Source organism: Hyperolius riggenbachi, chromosome 8, assembly GCF_040937935.1.
Source record: "Hyperolius riggenbachi isolate aHypRig1 chromosome 8, aHypRig1.pri, whole genome shotgun sequence".
NCBI lineage: Eukaryota > Metazoa > Chordata > Amphibia > Anura > Hyperoliidae > Hyperolius > Hyperolius riggenbachi.
The window spans coordinates 82184970-82212288 of record NC_090653.1 but is presented as its reverse complement, the minus strand read 5'-3'; the positions used below and the strand labels follow the sequence as shown (position 1 = coordinate 82212288).

The 27319-nt window shown below is 45.8% G+C and overlaps 2 protein-coding genes across 19 annotated transcripts in view; one reads left to right on the top strand and one right to left on the bottom strand.

Moving 5' to 3' along the window:
- The window catches only part of LTBP4 (latent transforming growth factor beta binding protein 4), a 312121-nt gene extending 288691 nt beyond the window's left edge, over positions 1–23430 (bottom strand). For 2 of the 3 annotated variants that reach the window (XM_068250800.1, XM_068250802.1), the window contains exon 1: positions 23156–23430. In XM_068250800.1, the coding sequence (XP_068106901.1) occupies positions 23156–23406 (251 nt within the window). In that variant the 5' untranslated portion in view covers positions 23407–23430. The remainder of the gene's footprint in view (positions 1–23155) is intronic. The other variant, XM_068250803.1, reaches the window with a different exon arrangement.
- HIPK4 (homeodomain interacting protein kinase 4) overlaps positions 1–27319 on the top strand; it is a 546520-nt gene that overhangs the window by 376456 nt on the left and 142745 nt on the right. The window lies entirely within an intron of this gene.

Genomic DNA, 27319 nt, shown 5'->3' with positions numbered 1-27319 from the left:
CCTCTCCAGCCTGGTTTCAGCTGCTGATTGGATCATTCAGATATGACCATGCAACACCCAAACAGGAAGAACTATACATTTGAGACTACATCTCCTTTTTCAGCTTTACTGTAATGCCTGCATTACAGTAGCAAACAAGTACCTATATAACGAGATGGGACTGTATAGTTCACAAAAAGTAGGTGGTGAACAATTATAAATACTCAACCCTGCCAACAGGAACACCCTCAACTGCTAGGATAGGTCTTATTAGCCCCCTGTCTATCAGAGACAGAGGTGTTATGCTGGGCATACACGGCAGCTTCTTCCTTATCAATCAAGCCGCTGATGGCTCGATTGATAATATCCGACGTGTCCGATCACCGCGCCGGATCGATTCCGCGCTCGATCCCCGTGGGCGGAAAATGGAAAAAAACGAGCGGCAGATAAGAAGCGCCCGCAGGGACGCGCCAGCATCGAGCCAGCGGTTCGATTCCGGCGCATAAACGCACCATGTATGCCCAGCATAACACATTTCCTCCATTTCTTCATCCAGCTTGTTGGTGATCTGCTGTTTGCCTGATATACAACAGCTAAACTAACAAGAAGATAAGCTTTTCCCCATCTGAGGCAAAGTGGTAAAACTATTAGTACCATAAAAGAAGAATTCACTGTGGGAACCATAAAAAAACAATATTAAAGAGCTTTATAATCGACATCTTTTAGAGTACAGCGTGGGAAATGTTTATGTGAATATCTGCAGGCGGTGGCCAGACTGGGGAGAAAGCAGAACAAAGATGATTGTCATGTGAAGTCATGAACATGATTGGCCAGCACGATAGATAGGTAATTAGCTCTCCTCTAGGGCTCTGCAATCAGATCCCGCGGGGAGAAACTATCTGCATAGAATCGCTATATTCTCTCTGTGGTATGAGTAAGTCACAGAAGAAAACTCTCTGCATCATTAAAGCTGGACCAATAATATATAAAATAACTAGTCATTCAAGAAAAAATATATCAGTCTTAAAGGTATTTATAGAGTTTGATAGATTTCCATGCCTTTCCATAATCAGTTTGTCTGCATATAATAATTTAAGGACAACTGAAGTGAGAAGAATATGGAGTCTGCCATATTTATTTCCTTTAAAACAATACCAGTTGCCTGGCAGTCCTGCTGATTTGTTTGGCTGCAGTAGTGTCTGAATAACACCAGAAACAAGCATGCGGCTTATCCAGTCAGATCTGACAATCATGCCAGAAACATCTGATCTCCTGCATGCTTGTTCAGGGTCTATGGGTAAAAGTATTAGAGGCAGAAGATGAGCATGATAGGCAGGTAACTGGCATTATTTAAAAGGAAATAAATATGGCAGCCTCCATTTCCCTCTCACTTCAGTTGTCCTTTAACCACCCTGGCGTTCTATTAAGATCGCCAGGGCGGCTGCATGAGGGTTTTTTGTAAATAAAAAAAAAACTATTTCATGCAGCCAACTGAAAGTTGGCTGCATGAAAGCCCACTAGATGGCGCTCCGGAGGCGTTCTTCTGATCGCCTCCGGCGGCCAAAATTAACACGGAAGGCCGCAATGAGCAGCCTTCCGTGTTTGGCTTCTCATGTCGCCATGGCGACGAGCGGAGTGACGTCATGGACGTCAGCCGACGTCCTGACGTCCGCCGCCTCCGATCCAGCCCTTAGCGCTGGCCGGAACTATTTGTTCCGGCTGCGCAGGGCTCAGGCGGCTGGGGGGACCCTCTTTCGCCACTGCTCGCGGCGGATCGCCGCAGAGCGGCGGCGATCGGGCAGCACACGCGGCTGGCAAAGTGCCGGCTGCGTGTGCTGCTCTTTATTTCATCAAAATCGGCCCAGCAGGGCCTGAGCGGCAGCCATCGGCGGTGATGGACGAGCTGAGCTCGTCCATACCGCTAAGATGGTTAATCCCTTTGGGACCAAGGATGTTTCAATTATGTCCTCTGTGTGGCTGTCTACTGCAGACAGGACGTAACTCTAACGTCCTTGAAGTCCCGACGCGATTGCATGCACCCGAATGGGGAGATTCAGCTGTCACATGACAGCAGACTTCTCCCCTCACTGATAAGGAGCCATGGCGATTGGCTCCAGATCACATGGTTACAGAATGTATTGGAGTACATGGCTATGAATGAATAACTGTATTTCTGTTCTAGGAGATGGTTGTCTCAGGAAGGAGACATTACCTATCCCCCCTATACCCTCCGTATTACAAGCAAATGTTGTACCACGGAGTCCTTCCTGCAGACCTGATGAAATGAGCAAACAAGAAAATAAGCCCAACTTTAGTCATAGATATACTGCAAGCAGGGTCTTCTATTGCAAGAAAAAGCATATGCTGTGTTTTCTCTGAACGGATGGTTGTCTATTTGCGGTACTAGTTTGTTGGAAGACTTTAGTTCTGATTCAGCTGGCATCTGACAACTATTGTCTCCGCAAAGTGTAATGCGCCAAACTTTTTTAGTGTCTTTAACACCAGATAAATATATTATTATTGGGGGGGGGGGGGGGGGGACTGGAGAGACTGAATAAACCCTCCCCCTCTATTATCAGACATCCCCAATAGGCCAGGAGATGTCTGTGCCCACTAGCAGTAAAGATATCCTGCCCCCTTGCATTGCAAAGCAACCCTACTCCCCTTGTTTCTTCCCCAGTGCTGACAGGCATAGAGGGTTGGTAAAGAGAGCTGGAGATATGCTTGCAAGGTCTCTCTCTGCTCATTGCTAGTCCCTGTTATTAAAGGTGGGTACACTTGTCTAATTACTGTTGCTTGCAGGGACTCCATCAAGGCCTCCACCAAGTCTGGGGGGCTCCACAGGCCCGCCCCACCCCACCTATGACGCCAAGTGAGGCGTCTTCCACAGGCGGTAAAAGTCTAGGGGCGGCACCAGGCAGGACCAGGAAATGTGCCTAGCCTGCCGCCACCCAGCTTACTGCCGCCCGCCAGGCCATGTGCCGTGAGATGAGCTGGAGGTGGTAGCAGCCAGGAAGGGGGGCAGTGTGGGGTCGGACTCCACCTCACCACCCCTGTGCCCGCTGGCCTCCTTCCTGGCTGCTACCTATACTGGGGCAACTATACTACCTATATTCGGCCAACTATACTAGGGCCACTATACTACCTATACTGAGGGCAACTATAGTACCTATACTGGGGCCACTATACTACCTATACTGAGGGCAACCTATACTACCTTTACTGGGGCCGCTATACTACCCATACTGAGGTCAACTATACTACCTATACTGGGGCACCTATACTACATATACGGGGGCAACTATAATAGCTACCTATACTGAAGCAACTATACTACCTATACTGTGGGCAACAATGCTACCTATACTGGGGCAACTATACTGGCTACCTACATTGGAGGCAACTATACCTGGCTACCCTATACAGCAGGAACCTATACCTGACATCCTCACAAGTTTGCCTCAGGCAGCAAAAAAGTCTAGAACTGGCCCTGGGACTCCAACTCCATGGGACTCCATCAAAGGACTTTATCCCTCTAAAGAGAGTTCAAGAGTTACTAATATCTGTACCATGGAAGATTTTTTGTTATCAGAAGGAATTGCAAACATTACATTGTCACCCAATCTGTCTGTAGACCAGCCTTTCTCAACCTTTTTACCTTGGAGGAACCCTGTAAATAACTTTTGGATCTCTAGGAACCCCTGCAAATAACTTTTTGATCTCGAGGAACTCCTGCATTTATTTTGCAGGAGGTGTGGTCTTTAGTAGGCGAGGCTGTTTATTTCACTACCTCCTATTACACTGCCCCTCATTATACTGTCTCCTTATCTTAGGCTTTTTATTAATGTGCTCATTATTATCCTGACCCCCAATTAAGTGCTTTTTTTATAATACCCCCTAATATAGTGTGCTCTTTTATACTTCCCCCACGATGGGGGGAAAATGTCTAGGAACCCCTGCTGAGTACTTAAGAAACCCTGGGTTTCCTGGGAACCCAGGTTGAGAAAGCCTGCTGTAGACATACAGATGGGCAATTGTAAACATGCATCTGTCTGTACATTAGTCCTGATAATAACTAGAGATGTCGCGCACATAGAATTTTCTGTTCGCGAATGGTGAACGCCAACTTCCGCAAATGTTCGCGAACAGGCGAATCTGGTGAACAGCCATAGACATCAATGGGCAGGCGAATTTTAAAATCTACAATCTACCTGGAAAAGATGTTTCAAGGTGTCTAACACCTGGACAGGGGCATGTCGGGGGGGGGGGGGGGATCCATGCCAAAAGTCCCACCAAAAATTACAAAGTTGACGCAAAGTTGGGTTTTAATCCCTAAAGGGCAGAAATCACATTTTGCACAACTCTGGGTGTCAGTGGGCTGTGGAGTGTTTCACACACAGAAATGCAATAGTACTATCAGAATACAGTGAAATAATAATGAGTGGTTCTGTGCCTGCAACTTAATCAGGCAACAGCAGTAGTGTGCACACAGCTCTGGGTGTCATTTTCCTGTGAAGTGTCACACACAAAAAAAAACAGAGGAGACGGATTTGCTAGCCCTCAAAAGTCCTGTTTGGGGTGCTTTCACAGCAAAGGAGAAACAAGAACACAGGCCTAACTAATGCTTTCCCTACCTATCTGCAGCAAGTCTAACCCTGCTCTCACTAAAGGTGCCCATACACTGTGTCGAATTCCCGGCGATATACAGCAGATTTAATCACTGTGATCGAATCTGCTGTTAAATCGATAATGCAAACGCTCACCGATCGACCGATTTCCATCCAACATCGATCCCGTTGATCTGTCCTGGCGGAAAATTTCTCTCGATCGCAGGCGGGTTGGGAGCGCGTCAATAGCAGCGTTCAATTGGCCAACGACCGACCCAGCAATACTTTACCTCTCCGACGACGCGAGTCCCTGCTGTCCCTTCTCCAGCTGCCCATCTTCTTTTCACTTCCTGTCCCGTCCTGTCCTGCCCTCTACTGTTTGAACTTCCGCTGGTCACTGGACATGACAGGAAGTAAAGAGAAGATGACCAGTGTGGACAGAAGGAACAGCCACGCCCCCTTTGCGGCATTAAGCCACACCCCTGCTATTGCAGGAGGGTGACAATGGGAGGAATGAGTTTGCGGAGGAGGGTGACACTGGGTGGAAAGGGGGGTGCCAGTGGGTGGGGGAGGAAGGTGACAGTGGGTAGGAGGAGGGTGTTAGTGGAAAGTGGAGGGTGTCAGTGGGCAGAGAGGAGGGTGCCAGTGAGCAGGGAGGAGGGTGACACTGGGTAGGGAGGAGGGTGCCAGTGGGTAGGAGGAGGGTGCCAGTGGGTGGGGAGGAGGGTACCTGTGGGTGGAAAGGAGGGTGACACTGGGTGGGGAGGAGGGTGCCAGTGGGTAGGAGGAGGGTGTCAGTGGCTAGGAGAAGGGTGACACTGAGTGGGGAGAAGGGTACCTGTGGGTGGAAGGAGGGTGTCAGTGGGTAGGAGGAGGGTACCTGTGGGTGGAAAGGAGGGTGACACTGGGTGGGGAGAAAGGTGCCAGTGGGTAGGAGGAGGGTGACACTGGGTGGGGGAGGAGGGTACCTGTGGGTGGAATGGAGGGTGCCAGTGGGTAGGAGGAGGGTGTCAGTGGGAAGGAGGAGGGTGACACTGGGTGGGGAGGAGGGTACCTGTGGGTGGAAAGGAGGGTGCCACTGGGTGGGGGAGAAAGGTGCCAGTGGGTAGGAGGATAGTGTCAGTGGGTAGGAGGATGGTGCCAGTGGGTGGGGAGGAGGGTCGTAGGGTGCCAGTGGGTAGGGGGGGTCGTAGGGTGCCAGTAGGGAAGGGGGGTCGTAGGGTGCCAGTGGGTGGGGAGTGAGTGGGGAGGAGGGTGCTAGTGGGTAGGGAGGTCGTCAGTGGAGGGGGGGAGAATGCCCGTGGGTGGGGAGGAAGGTGCCCTTGTGTGGGGAGGAGATTGCCCTGGGGAGAGAAGACAGGAAGAAAATGATTGATGCGCCAGCCGCGCTAATAAGGGATGCGGGAGCTGGCTTTATTCCTCCCTCCCTTCCTCTGAATGCCCCCACCTGCTGTGAATGTTCCCCCCCCCCCCCCTGCAGGCAGTGTGTGTGGAGCGGAGCGGTAGGTCCTCTTACCGCAATCCATGCGCACCAGCAACTAGTCTCCTGCTTCCTGTGACGTCATGGTAAACAGGAAGCAGGAGACTAGTTGCCGGTGCGCATGGATCTGCGGTAAGAGGACCTACCGCTCCGCTCCGCACACACTGCCTACAGGGGGGGGGGAGACATTCACAGCAGGTGGGGGCATTCAGAGGAAGGGAGGGAGGAATAAAGCCGGCTCCCGAATCCCTTTTTAGTGCGGCTGGCGCATCAATCATTTTCTTCCTGTCTTCTCTCCCCAGCCGGCCGGGACTTAAGGGGGGCTTCCCGGGATAGCGGGAGAGCCCCCCCAAATCGGGAGAATCCCGACCAATCCGGGACGGTTGGGGGGCTGCCCATACACTGCACACAGATTTTGAATCGATTTCAGCATAAAATCAATTCAAAATCTGTGTGCAGTGTATGGGCAGCCAATAGATCCCTCTCCGGTCAGATCAGAGAGGGATCTGGTGGCAATCGACCAGTGTATGACTTCCTTAACAGTCAGCAGCCAGCAGAGAATTAATCCAATATGGTCACCGTTACTGCTTCTTGATGGGGGGGGGGGGGGGGGGTCCAGGAAGGGGTGCTAGCTGATTGACTGCCATGTGTTTGCTGACTGTGAGGTGTAAGGGGTCAAAGTTTAGTTCAGTGGTAATGTATAGGGGGCGAATCGAACACGCCAAATGTTCGCTGTTTTCCGTGAATGCAAACAGCCGATGTTCGCAGAATACTGTTCGCCGGCGAACTCTAATAATAACCTTAAATTGGCCAGCCAACCTTTGATCTATTAAGGAAAGCTTTATTGAAGCATAAAAAAAGAAAGTGGATAAACAAACAATAAACAGTACAATATTCATTAAAAAAAAAACAACAACAGGGGAGCATATACATACAAATCTGATCCACCTGGAAAATGGGGGACAAAAAACCACCCTACTGAGATTCCAGGAATCACCTCAAACATAAAGTCCAATAAAGTCTGTAAGCTCACCAAACCTGTATAGCCATCCAACATTTGATGTCTATTGACCTTTCAGAAAATCATAAGTGATAAGGTGATTCTGTAGAAGAAAATCTGTAATAAAGTAGGAACACAATAAGAACCCAGCATCCAAGACAAGCGAATAACGTGACACTGCTGCAGTTTCGTGCATCCTTCACAAAGAGGATTAGTGCTACATGTTGACAACTTGGGTTTTACCAGGTAGGGGTTCAGCCCTGTGCCAGGACGTTAATGCTAATTAAATCTGGTATCTTTTTAACAAGTTTCACAAGGAGTTGACTGCAGAGCAGGAGGCCTTTCACATTCATTAAAGGAGGCCACAGTGGACAGGAGTGTTAAAGAGGGATTCCAACTCACATCACATTCCTTTAAAGTAACACCATTTTGACAGGATATTAAAAGAAAAGCAAAGTGCACTTGAAGCTAGCTTTGTATGTTTTGGTATATATTTCCCGTTTTGCATTACAAGCTTTGAAAAAACGTTCAACATTCTCACTGACAAATGAACAGGTATATCTAAAGACTTTAAAATGGAACTTCATCCCAAACAGGTAATAGACTGTTAAAGCAATAGAACAAGAGGCAAATACAAATCATAGGGCCCAATAGTAAAACTGCGGGGGACCACCAGAGGCATATCTAATATGTGGCACTTATGGAATGCACCCTAGGTGACCCATTACAGAACTGAGGGGAGGGGCAGGGCACTATCCTGCAGTGCTCACGGTTCTTTGACTGTTGTACCCGCCTCTACCCCTTCCCTCCCCTTTCCTGGCAGAGGTTGTAGCAGCCACTGGTTAGGTGTTTTTTGAGGGGAGAGGGAGAGGGTTTGGTATAGCAGAGGTAGAAGGCTTGGATGGCTGGGAAGATGCTAGACGTGAATGTTGGACGGCGTGGAAGCAAGTAAATATTTCAAGTGCTGCCAGCACTGTTGGCCCTGCATGGGGATGGGGATACTGGAAGGAGGACCATATCTGAGGGACACTATTATTTGGGTGTCTGTCATGGGGGTGTGTTACCAAGGGTCTGTCATGGAGGCTTTTACCTGGGATCTCTCATGGGGAGTTGTCAGTTTGTTACTGGCGTCCTATCACGGAGGGCTGCAGGTTGCTGAAGGTCTGTCATAGAAAGCTGTTACTGGGGGTCTGTTTTGGGGGACTGTCTATTACTGGGGTCTGGCTTGTCTGTTCTGGGGTCTGTCTTGGAAGGCTGTGTGTTACTGGAGGATTGTATGTTACTGTGGACTCAGGGGAGCCTCTAGGCATAGGCAGTACAGGCCACTGCCTGGAGTGCCATTGGTCCTTGGGGCGCCATGTTGGTGGATTAAGCCACGCCCCCTAACTAAGCCCCGGTCCGCGGGCTATTACTGGCTTCAAATGCATCTACTTAGCGTAAGTTGCAGGCAGCTGCCACTGTGTCCTTTTGTGCATTGTACATCCCCCCCTCCCTTGTGCCTCCTTCTGTCCCTTTTGTGCCTCCTTCTGTCTCCTTGTGCCTTCTTCAGTCCCTTGTGCCATGTCTGACCCCTGTTTGTCCTTCTGTCTCCCTTTATGCCTCCTGTCTCTCTTTGTGTCTCCTTCTGTCTCCATGTGCCTCCTTCAGTCCCCCTGTGCCACCTTGCCTCCTTCTGTCCCCCTGTGCCTCCTTAAGTCCCCGTATGCCTTTCTTTGTCCCCCTGTGCTACCTCTCCCCCCCCCCCCCCCTTATTCCTCCTTCAGTCCCACTCTGCCTCCTTCTGTCTCCCTTTGTGCCTCATTCTGTCTCCATGTGCCTCTTCAATCCCCATGTACCCATGTACCACCTCTGTCTCCTGTGCCTTCCTCTGTCCCCCTCTGCCTCCTTCTTTCTCCCTTTGCCTCTTTACATCCCCCTCTGCCTTCTTCTGTCACCCTTTTGTGGCTCCTTCTGTCCCTCTTTGTGCATCCTTCTGTTCCCCTCTGTGCCTCCTACTGTCTTCCTGTGCCTCCTTCTGGCCCCTTTGTGCTTTTTTCTGTCCCCCATCGTTCCTTCTTCTGCCCCCTTTGTGCTTCCTCCTGTCCCCTGTGTGCCTCCTTCAGTCCCCCTGTACCTCCTTCTTTCCTCCTGTGCCTCCCTTTGTCCCCCTTTGTGCCTCCTTCTGTTCCACTTTGTGCCTCCTTCTGCCCCACTTTGTGCCTCCTTCAGTCCCCCTGTGCCTCCCACTGTCCTTTTTTGTGCCTTCTTCTGGCCTCATGCTTTCTTCTGTCCCCCTGTACCGCCCGCTGCCCCTCTGTGGACCTCCTCCTGTGCCTCCTTCTGTCCTCCTTTGTGTCTCATTCTATCCCCTATTGCACCTCCTTTTGTTGCCCATTGTGCCTCCTTGTGCCTATAGAAAGCGTTCTGACCAATTGCATGACGGCCTGGTACAACAGCTGCACCAAAGCTACTAGAGAAGCCCTGCAGCGAGTTGTTATAACAGCAGAAGCCATTGTTGGCACTGAACTACCATCACTGGAACTCTTGTATAATACTCGCAGCGTGAGAAGGGCCAAAAACATTATCAAGGACAACACTCACCCTGGAAATACCTTGTTTGAGCTCCTTCCATCAGGTAAACGTTTTAGATCAATCCGCACACACAGAAACAGACTGAAAGACAGCTTTTTCCCATCCGCCATAAACTTGATGAACTCTGAATCCTCTCTGAAATAATTAACACTTTGTACAAATTGTTTAAATATCTGTAATACCTGGCATACTTGTATCATTTCTTCTCTTCCTTGTTACTATCACTATGTTCCCTATATGCACCGTGAGGTTATCATGAAAAGTAATTTCGTTGTGTTACACAATGACAATAAAGTGAATTGAATTCTGTCCCACTTTGTGCCTCATAAAAGTGGAGCCCTGCCTATGTGTATTTTCTGGTGAAACGCTGCCGCGTTGTGTATTTTCTGGTTAAACCCTGCCACAATAAGTGCAATTTCTGGAGAACCGCTGCCACATTACGATTATTTTCTGATGAAACACTTCCGCAAGACATGTATTTTCTTGTGAAAAGCTACCGCATTATGATTTTCATGGGGGGGGGGGGGGCGCTACAGGTTTTCTCGTCTGGAGTGACAAAATGGCTAGAGACGCCTCTTTGTGGACTAGTCATGTGGGGAATTCAAGGCTGCCTTTCTGTTACTGGGAGGTCTGTTAGTCTGTTACTGGGGTTTGGCTATTGCTGGAGATCTGTCATGTGGCGCTGTCTGTTACTGGGAGGTCTGTTACTGGGGTTTGGCTATTGCTGGGGATCTGTCATGTGGCGCTGTCTGTTACTGGGAGGTCTGTTACTGGGGTTTGGCTATTGCTGGAGATCTGTCATGTGGTGCTGTCTGTTACTGGGAGGTCTGTTAGTCTGTTACTGGGGTTTGGCTATTGCTGGGGATCTGTCATGTGGCGCTGTCTGTTACTGGGAGGTCTGTTACTGGGGTTTGGCTATTGCTGGGGATCTGTCATGTGGTGCTGTCTGTTACTGGGAGGTCTGTTAGTCTGTTACTGGGGTTTGGCTATTGCTGGGGATCTGTCATGTGGCGCTGTCTGTTACTGGGAGGTCTGTTACTGGGGTTTGGCTATTGCTGGGGATCTGTCATGTGGTGCTGTCTGTTACTGGGAGGTCTGTTAGTCTGTTACTGGGGTTTGGCTATTGCTGGGGATCTGTCATGTGGCGCTGTCTGTTACTGGGAGGTCTGTTACTGGGGTTTGGCTATTGCTGGGGATCTGTCATGTGGTGCTGTCTGTTACTGGAAATCTGTGTCAGGATGCTGTCTCTTACTGTGTCTGTCTGTCTGTCTGTCATAGAGTCTGCTTTCTATAATGGGGACCAGAGCAGGATCATCCCCCAGGTAACCTAGGCGGGTGCCTGAGGCCTAGTGGGTGTTAAGGGGCCCATATGCCACTTTCTTTGACCTCTCTCCACTTCAGCTTACCATACCAAAAGGACCAGAAGGGGACCCCAAATCTACTACCTTGCCTAGGACCCCATTATATCTTAATCAATCTCTGACTGGGACCTGTTAACTGTTGCTAAGGTCCACCATGATGCACTATCTGTTACTGGGGTATGTAACAGGGGTCTCGTCTTTCACTGGGGACAGGTTGTCTAATAAATTTAGGGAGTCTGGGAGAAATGTCTGATTTGTTTTGTTATTTGGAGGGACATGCTGCTATGTAGTTCTTATTTAGGGCTGTCTGGTTGTTATTTGGGGTGCATTGCTGATTCCTATTTATTTGCAGGGATATGTTGCAAACTGATTGTTATTTGAGAGGACAAGCTGCATAATTGTTATACAGGGCACACTTATACACTAACCTATTTATATGTTACGGTTCAGTATGAGTGACCTATTGCCACACCTCGTTCTTACTAGCCACTTCAGCCCAAGGCGCTTTTTACCCTAACGGACAAGAGTGATTTTCACCTTTCAGTGCTCATCCCTTTCTTTTGCCAATAGCTTAATCACTACTAATCACAATGAAATGATCTATATCTTGTTTTTTTCACCACCAATTGGGTTTTTTGGGGTTGATATTTGTTTTTTTAATAATTACTTTATTTTCTGTGCATTTTAAAGGTGAATACAAGGAAAAAATGAAAAAATACACTATTTCTCCAATTTCATCCCCTATGGTTTTAATATAAACACTGCTACTTTACATAAAACCCACACATTTTATCTAGCTATCTGTCCTGGTTATCACAAGATTTTAAGTATGTCCCTAGTACAAAGTATGGTGACGATACATCATTTGGAAATAAAGGTGTGACTTTTTTTTTTGGTGTTTTTTTTTCACTTTTTTTCATGTGCACCTGCAAGGGGATGCACGTGCACCGGCGGGAGCGCGCACAGCGGCAGCAGCACCGTCTGACTTACAAAAACGTCCTGGAGCTATTAAGAGGCTCTAGCAGGACATTTTTATAAGTCAGCATGTCATTAAGTGGCTAGACATGCTTCCCTTCATCTTTGACCCAGCCATATCAGGTTGTGACAACGTCAAGCAATCACAACCCCCCCCCCCCCCCGCCCATATGCCCATGCAACGTAATGTGGGCGTTGTTTAGACTTAGTTGGACTGAGTAGGTTTCGGGTCACTGTGCAGAAAAGGGTCTATGAATTGATGCAGCACATATTTGCTTTATTTTATTTTGCAAAAGCTACAATGTCTTATTACTAAATCTTTTATGCATAATATATCTTTTTTAAAGAATATTATTATTCAACTTGTCTTAACTTGTTGCGAAGTCCACCTCGCTATTCTGTTTAACTCCGCAGATATTAGCAACATCTTACTAACCACCTGGCAGATTGTAAGCCAACAAAAAGACACAGAACATTTATATTGCACTTTTCTCCTTGTGGAGCACCAGAGCTGCAGCCACTATAGGCAGTAGCAGTGTTAGGGAGACTTATCCAAGGTCTCCTACTGAATAGGTGCCGGCTTACTGAACAGGAGGAGCAGAGGTTAGAACCCAGGACTAATGTGTCAGAGGTGGAGCCCTTAACCAGTACACTAACGGAAAAGAAGAAAAAAAAGAAAACTCTGAAACTTCTGGCCTGATCGCACACATTCCCCTTGACCTAGTTTAAAACCATGGCCTGAACCTTCTACATTGGATTCACCACTTCCAGTTTTAGCTTATAAATACATGATATATTTAAATCCACACAGCAGTGCCTGTGTCTTCTTAGCACATACTGTATGTTGGAGAGTGAGCAGCACTGAATGTTGAGATGTAAGGTTTCCATGCCCTCGAGTGGAGAAGGGAAATAATTCTCCTCACTGTATTGTAAGTGGCTGCTTGTTACTGGCAACCTAGATCAGTGAATAGAACGGATTTACATGTATTTACTAGAAGTGGCTTCTTTGTTTTCTCTCTATCATAGAGAGCTGTAGCTCAAGACAGTCAGTCTAGGTGTACAGCATCACAGAAGGACACATCCCCATACGTCAAGTATTAATGGTGTGAATAAAATTAGAGGTGGATTCTTCCTCTGCAGTTTGACTGACACTATTGAATATACAGTATGTTAGTGATATACTTTGTGGGCTGCCTTAGAGATAGCAGCACTCATGAAAGGTGGCCAGTAGAGCTACTTAAAGAGAAACTCCGACCATGAATTGAACTTTATCCCAATCAGTAGCTGTAACCCCCTTTTACATGGGAAATCTATTCCTTTTCACAAACAGACCATCAGGGGGCGCTCTATGGCTGATATTGTGGTAAAACCCCTCCCACAAGAAACAAGAAAAGTACGTACTCTTGGCAGTTTCCTGCCTGTGAACCTTGCTGCATTGTGAGAAATAGCTGTTTACAGCTGTTTCCAACTGCCAAAAAAACATGCAGCAGCTACATCACCTGCTAACAGTAAAAATGGTCACTGGAGTTCCTCTTTAAGAGTACTTACAGTAAAAAAGACAGAGCCTGTTATGACTAGTTCTGTCTTACAGGATTGGATACAGGTTGCGGTTTCCAAAGAGCTTTGCCAGTCTTCAGAAACATGGCCGTGACTGTGTTGCTAAAGAGAGGGACGGAGCATCACTTACATTATATACTTGTGTATAAGCCTAATTTTTCAGCACAAAAAATGTGCTGAAAAGTTACCCCCTTGGCTTATATGTGAGTTATTGGAGCAGAACGGATGGTGGAGTATGTTTTGTTACTGGCAGAGGAGCGTAAGGATCTTGCACGAGTAATCGCTTGCAAGCTGGCTCTCTGCTGTGTCCGTGTCCCCCATCCCCTGCGACACGGTGTGCAGAGTGCTCTGCTCAAGACTATCTGTGTCCACTGGCTTGTGGAGTGGAGTGTGCAAGCAACCTGTCAGCTGTGCAATGATTGGAGATTTTTTCTGTGTAGCAATCGCTGTGTTTCCTATCTATGACGCCATCTATTGGCATCTTGAGACACACCTGTATTATCTTTGGGATGCATCTAGCTATTGGGGGGCTGATTTGTACTGGGAGCACATCTGGCTACTGCGGAGGGGGCTATACTGTGGAGGGGGCTTATACGTGAGTCAATCACTTTTTCCTTGTTTCTGAGGGGAAGGTGGGTACCTCGGATTATACGCAGGTCCGCTTATATGTGAGTATTTTTAAATTATAAAATGAAGGAAAACTAATGATGATAAAGAGGACCAATGGGGTCTTAATTATAAAACCAAGTTTTTTTTTCTTCTGTATTTTTTCTATCAGTGTCTAGGGGTGTGGCAGAGGCGTGATTAGGGGTGTGACAGAGGCATGTCCCTCTCTCTTATCTCAAAAAGTTGGGTGGTATGAGGGACATGTTCTTCTGTCTGTAGGGCGCAAAAGAGTGGAGCACATCTTCACAAAAACAGAACATGGCAAAGCACCAGAAGTGCATTAGGCAAGGATAGAGGCCTTTTTCTATTTGTACTTCTCTTTATCAGCGTACTACTTTTTTTTTACTTCCTGTCCAGTAATCCCATGAAAGAATAATATTCCTCCCTGTCCTTGAGACATTTTTCATATTGGGGCTGATTGTGGATAGATCCACAGTGATCTGTCAACATCCCCGGATTATACAAGAAGTAATGACCCTTATCAGTCTAAATATCTCCAGCATGGAGTGGGCTTATGGCTAATATCAATACCCCGGTTTTATTGCGACGGGATTTAATATGTCTGACGGTTAATACTGCTTCGAAATAAGTAAGGTCAGCTTGAAGGATTACTAAGGCCATTGTGTATTGTGTGCACCACTGGGAAAGGGTTTTATAAGCTGTTACTGCAATGGGTGTTATACTGTAGCTGCCAGTTTTAAACAGACACTCAGGGGCTTAGAGAAGAATTTATTCAGATAAAATAAACGTGAGACTGGACTGGATGTCTTCGCATGGACAGGACTGGAAATATCTAGGGCTAGAAGTTTATGGTAAGAGGCGGCAAGCTAATATGGAAACAACGGACATGCAAAGAATGGACTTAGAATGAACTTGTCTGTGTTCTCAGGCTCTGTAAACTGAAACTGCTGCTAAAGTGCAGGTGGTGCCTTTGACTGCTTTTGTTATGCTCGAAATCAATTCCTCTGCCCAGGGGCCCTTTATATTTCTCAGGTCTACACTCAAGAAAGGTCTTGATTTCCACTTTGCTTTGCCTCAGTTCTCCAGGCAGTCCACAAAATAATGAATTAACTACTCTGGTTTGTGGGTGGCAGGTAGGGGCAGGACAGAGCCCCAATTCAGTAGTCAAAGTAGACCTGAAACTTGTAGTGCTGGGTCCCTCGTTTTATTGCCAGCTGGGGCACTATCTGCACGGAGTTTGCATGTTCTCCCCGTGTCTGCATGGTTTTCCTCCGGCACTCCAGTTTCCTCCCACATCCCATAAAACATATATAAATTAATTGACTTCCCCCTAAAAATTGACCCTAGACTACGACACATACTCTAAATTATCATTAATCCTAATGACAGCGCTCCTCTTCAGATTCTATGATTCATCACCTGCAGATTTCAAATGAGACTCAACATAGTGCATTACTGCTATAACTGATAATCAAAACACATGCAGCCCCAGTGATCAGTGATATACAGTGTGCTCCACTTCGAGCAGGTCCACAACCCCTTCACAATAGCAGCTCACCAGATAGCAGCCACCTCAGGTTCAGGTGGGTCTAATTTCACTGTGTGTACAGTGTATGGGGGATTAGATCCCTCTCTGATCAGATTCAGATCAGAGAAGGATTCATCTATTTGCCACATTTGGGTGGCAGTCTAATCGTGTGTGGCCAGACAAGTAGTTGCATGCACCTTGCAGCAACAGCAAGGTACATGGACTGTTTACATAACTTCTTTCCATACCCTTCCAACATCCCACTTACACTTATACAAACCCCACAAAGTTCAAGTGAAGATGACAAACTGGGGTTCCTGAATTTCTGAATGAAAGCCATTACTTCACAGCAGTGACCTGGCTTCTTGATGTCTGTTCCATGAGGGAATGTAGTACATGTGCCAGTCCACCTCCCTCTTTACCCCATTTAGAGGGGAGGAGAGGTGTTGCTGTTATAACCACAAGCTTTTCCCTCCCATAAATTGATCATGGAGGTGGTGTTTATAGCAGGGAGGGCTTGGAGGAGCATTGGTAGATTGTAAGATTGGTGAGGGAGTTTCTGGTATGCGCCATGAAGGTTTGTGGGATAGGGTGCACCCATTTATTGCCAGTCACCCTTCCTCCAGTTCTCCGTTGTGGGTGGGAGGTGTAGCCCAGGGATGGAAAGGCATCAAAACAACGTGAGCTCACTGCTGTGGCTAGGATTGTACATGCAGTCTACCAATGGGGCTTTCTTATGTAGGTGAGTGCTGAGGGGTTTTGGTGGGGTCAATACATTTGTAGATTAAGTGAAGGGGGGAGTGTATTGTTATAATAAAAATCCCAACATTGTGAAATTGGGCTTTAAAAACTCAGAGAAGCATGACAGGTTCACTTAGAGATGATTACAGACTTAAAACCTCCAGGCAACACAATAAAGTCAGTTGCCAATCTCCACTGCCCATGAATTACAAAATGATTACAGCTGTAAAAAATAACAGGCTTTTTTCAGCCTTTCTTAAGTGCTAATTTCCTTCTTCTAGGGACATGGATTTGTCTGCTTATAGCTACTCAAGGTAAATTCTTACCCCCCACCCCAAAACCTAGAGCCACATTCATTGCTCAATGGAGTGCTGTTCCACTAGCATGAAATACAGTGGCTGACTTCCTGTTCTGTGAACATAGCTCCCAACTGTCCCTCTTTTGGAGGGACAGTCCCTCTTTGGGAGCCCTGTCCCACTGTCCCTCTTTCCTCCTCATTTGTCCCCTCTTTCAGGACTTTGCCCCTCTTTCTATGTAAATGTATATATTTCTCTACTAAAAAATGTGTTTGACTCTAAACGTTATTCCCATCCTTTACATTGATATATTACTAATTTTAGTAAAAGTTGTGACGGGGGCATGATCAGGGGTGTGACAGGGGCATGGCTTAAATGTCCCTCTTTATCATATCACAAAGTTGGGAGGCATGCTGTGAAGAAGGAACTGTGCAGTCATGAGATGACTATTTTCAGATGGTTGATATGGCAAATCCTTCTGCAGCCTGTAATGAATAGCGGAGATGCCGCCGCGTGGGCAAGCGGCAGGGCGGCTATCTCCGCGTTCCAGCCGGCGGCTTCTGCTGCGCAGCAACATGCTGCTGGTTCGCCTGGTCCTTCTAGTGCACACAGATTGAGAGCTACGCGCGTGGGCGCCAGGCGACAGGATCTTTATGCTAGCAGAAGGGGAGTCAGCTGATCATGCCGATCAGCTGATCCCAGCTATGCTCCGGATTGGCTGAGTGACTGGGGCGGCGCTGTGGAGCGCTCTGGGTATATATAGGACTTGCCTGGCAGTTGCAAGTTGTCTGCTGTTGCGAATGCTTACGTGTGAGCGCTCAGACCCCAGTCAGATCTTATAGTGTGTTAGAACCAGCCGGAGCTGGGAATTCACACTTAGTCAGATTCCGTGGATAGCCTTTAAAGTATTATTGTATTGTGAGACTTGCTTACCATTCTATTAGACTAGTTCCAAGGTGTTGAGACCACGGACCTCACACCTAAGACTATGAGATTGCTACATTGCTACTGTTTCTGTTAAACTAGTTCCCAGGTGTTGAGACCAAGGACCTCACACCTAAGACTAGGAGATTGCTACATTGCTATTGTTTATCTGTTAGACTAGTTCCCAGGTGTTGAGACCAAGGACCTCACACCTAAGACTAGGATTGACATATATACTGTTACCTGTTATGATCTCTGGCTTTCCTGACCACTCTCCTGCTTACTGATTCGGTACCTTGGCCTATCTGATAACCTGTTGCCAACATTTGCCTGTACCCGGATACCGAATCAGTTTTTTTCATCTCTGTACCTTATCTGTCCGTGTGTTGCCGACCTGGCTTGTCTGACCTTTCTGGCTGTCACTCATTCTTTGGGTGATCAGCCTTCCTGTACTGTCCGTGACACTTGCTCTTCAGGTGTTCATTAGCTGCGAGGGTCACCTGCTCCTCAGGAGACAATCTTGCAGCTCAGGCAGTGGTCTCTACCACTCAGGAGTCCACTGGCTGCAGTACAGTCTGATTCCCAGTCCATCAGGGAATCCTTGGCTGCAGCACAGTCTGATTCCCTGCTCCTCAGGGAATCCTTGGCTGCAGCCCGATCACATCTCTCATTTCACCAGTTACCACTCTTGCAGCCCGGTCAGTGGTCCCTGCCCCTCAGGTGTCCACTGGCTGTAGTACCATCCAAGGTTCCCTGCTCCTCTGGGAATCCTCGGCTGCAGTACAGTCTGTATCTCCTCCACATAAGGAGATCATCTTCAGCACAGTCAGTGGTAACCTGCCCCTCAGGGGTCCACTGGCTGCAGTGCAGTCTGATTCCCTGCTCTTCAGGGAATCCTTGGCTGCAGTAGTGTCTATCTCCCGCTCCTCGGGAGAATACTTCTCTGTATACCGTTGCACCAAACACATTATCACATTGGGTGTCCTGTGTCTAGCTATACTAGTATTATTGGTGATTCTGCAGATCACCACATAATCAGGTATTGCATCTGTATTATTGGTGATACTGCAGATCACCAATAATCAGAAAAAACTCTATGTTGCTGACACCAATCGTTACACAGCCCCATTCTTTCCATTTTGGTCAGTGGTAGGGAACAGGGCTGCATTTATTGAATGTGGCATGAATGTTGGTCCCAGAATGGTTGGTCTGAGTATTTCAGAAACTGCTCTATTGGGATTTTCATGCACAACCATCTCTAGGATTTATAGAGAATGGTCCAAAAAAGAGAAAACATACAGTAAGTGGCAGTTGCATGATCAAAAAGGCCTTGTTGATGTCAGAAGTCAGTGGAGAATGAGTAGACTGGTTTAAGAAAACCAAAAAGCAACAGGAGCTCAAATAACCACTCATTACAACCAAGGTATGCAGAATACCATCTCTGAACACACAACACATCGACCCATGAAGCAGATAGGCTACAGCAGCAGTAGATCACACTGGGTGCCACTCCTGCCACCTAAGAACAGGAAACTGAGGCTACAGTTTGCATAGACTCACCAAAATTGGACAATACAAAATTGGAAAAACATTGCCTGATCTGATGAGTCTTGATTTCAGCTGCAACATTCAGATGGTAGGGTAATGTTGTGTTATCATAAACAACATGAAAACATGGATCCATCCTTCCTTGTATCAACAGTTCAGGCTGGTGGTGGAAGTGTAATGGTGTGGGGGACATTTTATTGCCAGTCTACCTGACTATTGTTGCTGACCATGTCCATCCCTTTACAACCACAGCAGACCTGTCTTCAGATGGCTACTTCAAGCAGGATAATGCACCAAGTCACAGAGCTCACATAACCTCAAACTGGTTTATTTAACATGACAATGAGTTCACTGTACTCATCTTAATCCAAAGAGCTCCTTTGGGTTGTGGTGGAATGAGAAATTCTCATCATTGATGTGCAGCGAACACATCTGTAGAAATTTCGTGATGCTGTCATTCCAATATGAACCATATTCTCTAAGGAATGTTTCTAACACTTTGTTTAATCTATGCCATGAAGACTTAAGGCAGTTCTGAAGACAAAACGGAGACCAACTTGAAACCAGCAAGGTGTTCTTAATAAAGTGGCCAATGAGATTATATGCACCATCTTTCATCAGATGCAGTAGGTAGGCCAAGAAGTGTCCCTTCCCTCAGTGCATACACCAGAAATGGTCATATGGCAAATGCTGTGATAAAATGATTGTCATATGTTTGATTTGATCTTTGATTAAATTGCTAGAAAATCAAAGAGTTTTATCCTTGCTTTTTATTCCGTTTATTGATCATTTCAGCCTCAAATGAAGGGATTGATAGTAAGAGAATGTTATTGAATTAGAGAAAGCTTGCAGTGTAAAAGGCAATGTGGAAACTCAAACCATAAGTTACATGAATTACAGAAAGCATGTAATAATCATTTATATATGCTCAAGAACAGAAAGTAGGCTACCATATAGCCGAGGGCACCAACATATTATTACAGTAGATACATTTACCATTTATACTCGACTATAAGTCTAGAAATATAGGTCTGGCTCACTGAATAAAAGTATAGAAGTCGACTTGTACTCTAGTCAGACCTAAATTTCTGACTTATAGTTAATGGTGCTTTACAACCTCCCTCCCACCATCACCTTTAGCTTGGAAAAGCAATACTTTGTATAGCCTACTTTTGATATGAAAAGGTTTTAAAGGCATCCGTAGCCTGTGAAGCACTGACATTTTTACTTTTCAATGGCTGTAGCACTGAGCACACTGAGTAATGTGTGTACTATTAGGGGCATTCCCAGTTTCACCATTTTACCCAGTGCTACGTGACACTTTCTCGATAAAAGCAAGAAGTCTTAAATCAGGATGATACCATTTATTGGTTAACTTAAAAGAATAAGAGTAAGCTTTCAAAACAAAGAAAACGACACCAAGAACCCAATACAGTGTAGTATGTCTTGAAACCAGATTGTAGGTAATCGTGAAGAAGTAATACTCACAAACCAGGGTTACCACAAAGGCAACCACTGCAATGGCAAATGGGGAGATTAGACCTGACCCCACTCAGGTTAAGAAGTCGCTCTCTGTAGATCGGAAAGATAGGGCAACACCCCTCCATCAAGGGTGCACTAGACAATATACTAGGATGTATAACAGAGGGGCCAACGTAGTAAAAAAGTTTAAAAACAGTTTAAAAAGAGGAGGTAGTGGTGGACTTACCTCCTCCAAGAAAACACCAAGAAGACACCAAAAATTGTGTCAGAGGAGCTTGGCTCTTCTACTGACCCTACCTATATGCTAATACTCCATTGTTATTGACTGATGAAGTGGGATTAAACCTGCGAAATGCATTGCACTTTTGGAATATTGTGAATAAAACTGTTGTTTCCTATAAACCAACAATTTGTGGTATCATCTTGGCGGAGGAAAGTCCAGCACTACCTTCTCTTTTGAAACTGTTTTAAAACTTTTTATACTACGTTGGCGCCTCTGTAATACGTCCTAGTATAAGAGTAAGCTTTCGACTGTGCACCCTTGGTCAGACTTCAAAAAGGATTGAAGTCTGATGAAGGCTGCCCAGCCGAAAGCTTACTCTTATTCTTTTAAGTTAGACAATAAATGGTATCATTCTGATTCAAAACGTCTTACTTTTACTGATGGCTTACACTATACAATACTGCTAATACTTTCTCGATAAAGGAAATGCCAAGAAAACTGGTCTGAAAGTCCTGGCCACAACAATTAACATGAAAGGACAGGGGAAAAATACTGAGCTGCAGTGCTTACTAAGGAGGGGGAGTGGATAATTGCTGCACAGTTGCAGCTATTAATTCCTCCTGGTCTCCACATGCAGTCATTAACTTTTCTGGGTAGACTTATATTTGAGTCAATAATAAATTCCAGCTTACGAGGGTCAAATATTGGACTCGACTTATACAGCAGGTTGACTTATATTCAAGGATATACGATAATCAAAACTTTCTATGAAATAATCCATATGTACTCTTTCACTACTATACAATAAGGTTGATAAACTGCTTCTTAATGTAATTGTCACCCATGTTCCTGTGTACTGTTTACCTTCTTGTAAAAGACAAATAAAAATCAGTGTTGAATCTAATAACTTAGGGGGACTTGATCTGCTTACTGTATCCTATATGAAAGCAAATAAATATATATATATATATATATATATATATATATATATATATATATATATATATATATATATATATATATATATATATATATATATATATATATATATTTCTAACAATATGCAAAACAAAGTTTTAATGCATATACGGTATTTAAAAAGTGATTCGAAACCTTAGTTTGTACAGAACTAAATAACCAGTGTAGGTTACATCTGAGTTCATACATCTCACGTTGGGGCTGACTCACAAAGCATTTCTGTTGAATTATATCACCTTTCTTATTAACTCACAATTATCTCTCCTGAAAGCACCACTGTCGCGAAAAAATGTAAAATACATTTGTACAGATACATATAAGAAGTGCATTTCAGCTGAGTAAAATGAGCTATAAATTATTTTTCTGCTATGCTGCTGTCACATACAGAAGGTAGTAAATGTCTGAGAGAACTGACAGGTTTTTCCATTTCCTCATGGGGTAGTCTCAGTATTTCCTTCATTTTTTTTCAAAAAAGCACTCCCTGGAAAGGATCTATACAAAGATGTCAGCTGGCCGACTTACCCACTTGCACACTGAATTGGCAGTTCAACAGAACAACTGCTACTCAGTAAGCGCTCTTGAAAATTAATAATAAAAAAACCCAGAGAATCCCCCATGAGGAGATGGGCTGGTCCAAAACGTGTCAGTTCTGTTATACTTTTGCTTACTTTACTTTTGCAAGTGACAGCAACATAAGAGAAAAGTAATTTATAGCTCATTTTACTCTGGAAGAAATGTATATTTTAGACATGTACCTACATACAAATGTAAAACATTTACATGTTTCACAATAGTGGGCCTTTAAATGACTTAACTCATGATGTATCTCTCCTTATCTAATGCTAGGTACACACAATGCAATTTTCTGACAGATGGATTATTTCCTACATGTCCAATCTGATCTCCGATAGGTTTTTTGATCGATTTTTCCCTTCACTTCTATGAAAAATCGTTAAAAAATTTATCGGAAATCAGAACAGGCATGTTGGAAATAATCGATCTGACAGTAAATCTGTAAGAAAATTGCATTGTGTGTACCTATCATAACTTAACTCCTGATTTATCTCTCAATAACTGACTTAACTCATGATTTATCTCTCAATAACTGACTTAACTCATGGTTTATCCCTCCTTAATTGCCTTAACTCATTATTTATATTTCCTTATCTGTTTATCTCTTTAATTATCTTTCCTTATTTGTTTATATCACGCACAAGCTCTTGAAAAATAAGTAAGCTTTGTGAATCAACCCCATTGTAAAGTACAGGTATCGCCTACCTTGAATTTGTGGATCTTGTATTTTGTGACTTCTTCACCTTATTTACGACCTTCATTACAGTTTTGACCTTTCCTCCTTTAAGACTAGGGCGGTTTGTTACAGTGGTGTTACGGATGTTGGGTTGCCTGTTGCTAGTGTTCACTAGCTCTTGGAAGGCTGTGTTGGATCTGGAGACCATGGTTTGATTCTTCTGCTTGACAGGTGAGCTCAGGTGTTGGGCCAGGCCCGGAAGACACAAAAATCCAACCATCCATAGCAGTAGTGAAATACTGATAGGAACCATTGTGTTCCTCTTGAAGATCAAAAAACAGAGTCGTTCCAGAGGTGTTAAGAGAGAACCCTTGTAGCAGGATGTATGAAGAAGAGAGATGACAAGCAGTAATCTGAAGACCAGAGAGACAGGGAGAGATATCCAGCACTGAGTGAGCTTGGTAAAGATACAGGATAACCAGGGATATGAAGCTAAGAACAGGTACTATACACAGTGCTTCAGAGGAGGCAACAAGTTACAGAATGAAGTACTAAGTAGGCAAGCTTCACATTAACCTTCAGAATTAAGATGGCATTACAAAATGCCATACGGAGGGAAGCAAACGTGGAAGGATATGAGTACAGTATGGAAATGGTGAATACTAATAATAGAACTAATGGAGCAGCATAGACAAGGGACAGACGAGGATGTCTAGAAAGTTAAGTAAAGTTGACCTGGGCTTCACTGAATGACCATTCCAGGAAAAAGAGAGAGTTTCCAGAAAGTCGTAGACAGATAACTTACTGAGTGTTGTAAGACACAACTGGCCAAACTCAGCAGAGAAGATGGAGACCTTAGAGAATAATGTACCCAGGAGAAAGTCAATGTGGAATATGATAGTGACAACCTAGAGAGAGAGAAGCAGAGAGAGAACTCACACATTGGCGGGGGATTTGCACAGTGCTGTAACTGGGAAGAGAAATATGTGAAGGCAGGAGGAAGAATGAATGAATGAGCTAACAGCTAGAGATCAGGGGGTGAGCGGAACACGGAGGGGAGAGGAAAATATTTCAGTTTTAAACAGAAGATGAAAGAAGGGGAAAAAAATCAGATGCTTATTCCTGTTCCTTCTGTTTCTCCTTCATTCTCTCACTCCCTCTCGGAGGTTTAAGTACAGAAATCTCTTTTATTCCATCTCCCAAACACTGTGGAGCTTTCACAGCCCACCAATGGCAGGACAGCTGTGCCTGTGCCCCCCTCCTCTATTCTCGCCCTATCAGCGCCATCAAAGGGAACTTAGGGCTACAGGTGCTTAAGAAGCAGTAGGCGTAATGAACTTTCTAGAGTGGTCTTCAGTGTGGAATTTAGAGGGGGGGGGGGGGGGGGGTTATGTTACAGATGCAACTTGTGTGTGACAACAGCCAAACAATGCCACTTTCCTGGGTATGCCCTGCGTCCTTCTCCTCCTGCTTACAAGTGATTACTGTTACTTTAAGATTCATTTGCATGTGTTGCTATAACAGTGCCATGGTAGAAATTCCTGTCTGGTCCCCTGCCAGCCTGTGCCATGCTGGGAGGGGCGGCCTCCATCCTCAATTCAATGCTCCATACAAAGGGGCAGATGGCGATTATGTGGCATCTGGACACAACAGATATTGTTGGTATGAAACCTGTCTCTTTCAGCCACGCTGCATTTTAACAAGGGGGGAACTGAAAGGCAGAAAGAAGCAGACAAAGAGGAAGAGAAACGGGGACGACGAGAAGCGGGCGGACACAAACAGAAAGAAACAGATACAAAGCAGAGGGGAAATACAGAGGGAGAGAAGCAAGAATCGCAGCAGTAATGTGAGAGGCTGGCCATGGGCAACATAATGTCCCTGAGGCCCCTTTTACACTTGCATTGCAAACCTGTGTTGCCTTACCCTTTTTTACCGCAGGGTGCCGCAAAAGCAATGCAAGTGTATGAGGCCTTTCACACTTAATGGACCATTGAAGTGAGAGGGATATGGAGGCTGCCATATTTATTTCCTTGTAAGAAATACCAGGTATCTGGTTATCCTGTTGATCCTCTGACTTTAAAGTGAACCTTAAGTGTAAAAAATAAATTGAGTTTTACTCACCTGGGGCTTACCTCAGCCCCCTGCAGCTGATCGGTGCCCACGACGAGTCGCTCTGATGCTCCGGGTCCCGTTGGCGGCCACTTCCGGTTTCGCCGTCAGGACCCGTCAGGCTGGGGAACACGGCTGATACTACGCGTTCCCAGCCAAAATAGCACCCCTATGCGGCCATCCGGGTCCCGCTGGCGGCCACTTCCGGTTTCGCCGTCAGGACCCGTCAGGCTGGGGAACATGGCTGATACTACGCGTTCCCAGCCAAAATACCACCCCTATGCCGGTACGAGAATACTGGCCGCAAGAAGAAATGGACGCGCAGGCGCCGTGCCTGTTTTTATCGTTTTTTGTAACGGCTATGATTCGGCAGCCCGACCTCTCCCTCCCCTTCTCTCCCAGCGCCGCCCTCCGTGCTCCCCTCTCGGACTCAGAGTAATGTGCACACACAGGGAAGCGATGTAAATCTCACCTCCAATTGCCACTCACTCGCTGCCGGTCTTCTCCTCTGTGCATAGCCGCTGTACACACGCTGAAAAGCGTGTGTATATCGGCTATGCAGAGAGGAGAAGACCGGCGGCAATTGGCGGTGAGGTAGGTATTTACATTGCTTCCCTGTGCGGCGAGTGCGCATTTACAGTCCGAGAGGGGAGCACGGAGGGCGGCGCTGGGAGAGAAGGGGAGGGAGAGGTCGGGCTGCCGAATCATAGCCGTTACAAAAAACGATAAATTCAGGCACGGTGCCTGCGCGTCCATTTCTTTTTGCGGCTAAATAGCCGTTTCCGCCCCTATGCGGCCATATGGCTGCATAGGGGTGCTATTTTGGCTGGGAACGCGTAGAAACGGCCGCCTTCCCAGCCTGACGGGTCCTGACGCCGAAACCGGAAGTGGCCGCCAGCGGGACCCGGAGCATCAGAGCGACTCGTCGTGGGCACCGATCAGCTGCAGGGGGCCGAGGTAAGCCCCAGGTGAGTAAAACTCAATTTATTTTGTACACTTAAGGTTCACTTTAATACTTTTAGCCATAGACCCTGAACAAGCATACAGCAGATCAGGGGTTTCTGACATTATTGTCAGATCTTACTGGATTAGCTGCATGCTTGTTTCTGGTGTTATTCAAACACTACTGCAGCCAAATAGATCAGCAGGGCTGCCAGGCAACTGGTATTGTTTAAAAGGAAATAAATATGGCAGCCTTCTTATACTTCTCACTTCAGTTGTCCTCTAATGCATTAAAGTGCGCCAGTAGCTTCCGGTCTGTTGCAAGGGCTGCAGCGCGTTATCGCAGGCACCGCGCATAACGCACGGAGCCTACTGTAATACCACACTCAGCCGCAGGGTCATATCATTGACTATTTTTGCATTGCGGTGGGATGCAGCAGGATCGCTGCAACGCAATGCAAAAAACAAATGTAAAACTGGCGTCAAAAGGGATCTATGGTGTTTTTTTTATATATCTACTTTATAATATTTTCGTTTATCACTTAATCTCCCCTTTAAAATGTTTGTTTACCATTTACAGCTAGCCAAAATAGGTATTATATAAAGAGACTGGTAGGCTGGTTAGGTCATGGTTGACAGTACCTTGTGAGATCACTCAAGCGATGTGCAGAATACTGTCTATCGAATCTAAAACGAAAGAGAGGTGCCTCTAATCACTCAGCCCTTGCTGTGATTGGTTACTGGACAACCAATAAGGTTTTGCAAACTTAAAACAAACTTGCATTAAAAAGAAACAGATGAGATAAACAACCGCATATATAGTCCTGAACCTAATTAACACTTTCCTGGTATCCCACCGTAGTTTGTATTTAAAAGGTAAAAAAAAAAGCTAACATTTAAATTTTGAATGTAGACATAGGGTGTTTCAGCTCCCATTCAGACAAATCTTAAGGCGCGTACACACGCCAGACTTTTACAAGGGGTCGTCAGACCCCGAGCGGATCAGTCAAAACCAGTCTTATCAGTCTGACGACTGCTTGTACTCACGTGCAACTGTCGTCAGAACGACCGACCCACGGGCAGGTGTGACGATCTGTAGTTTGAAAAAGTCTGGCGTGTGTACACGCCTTTAAACTACTGAA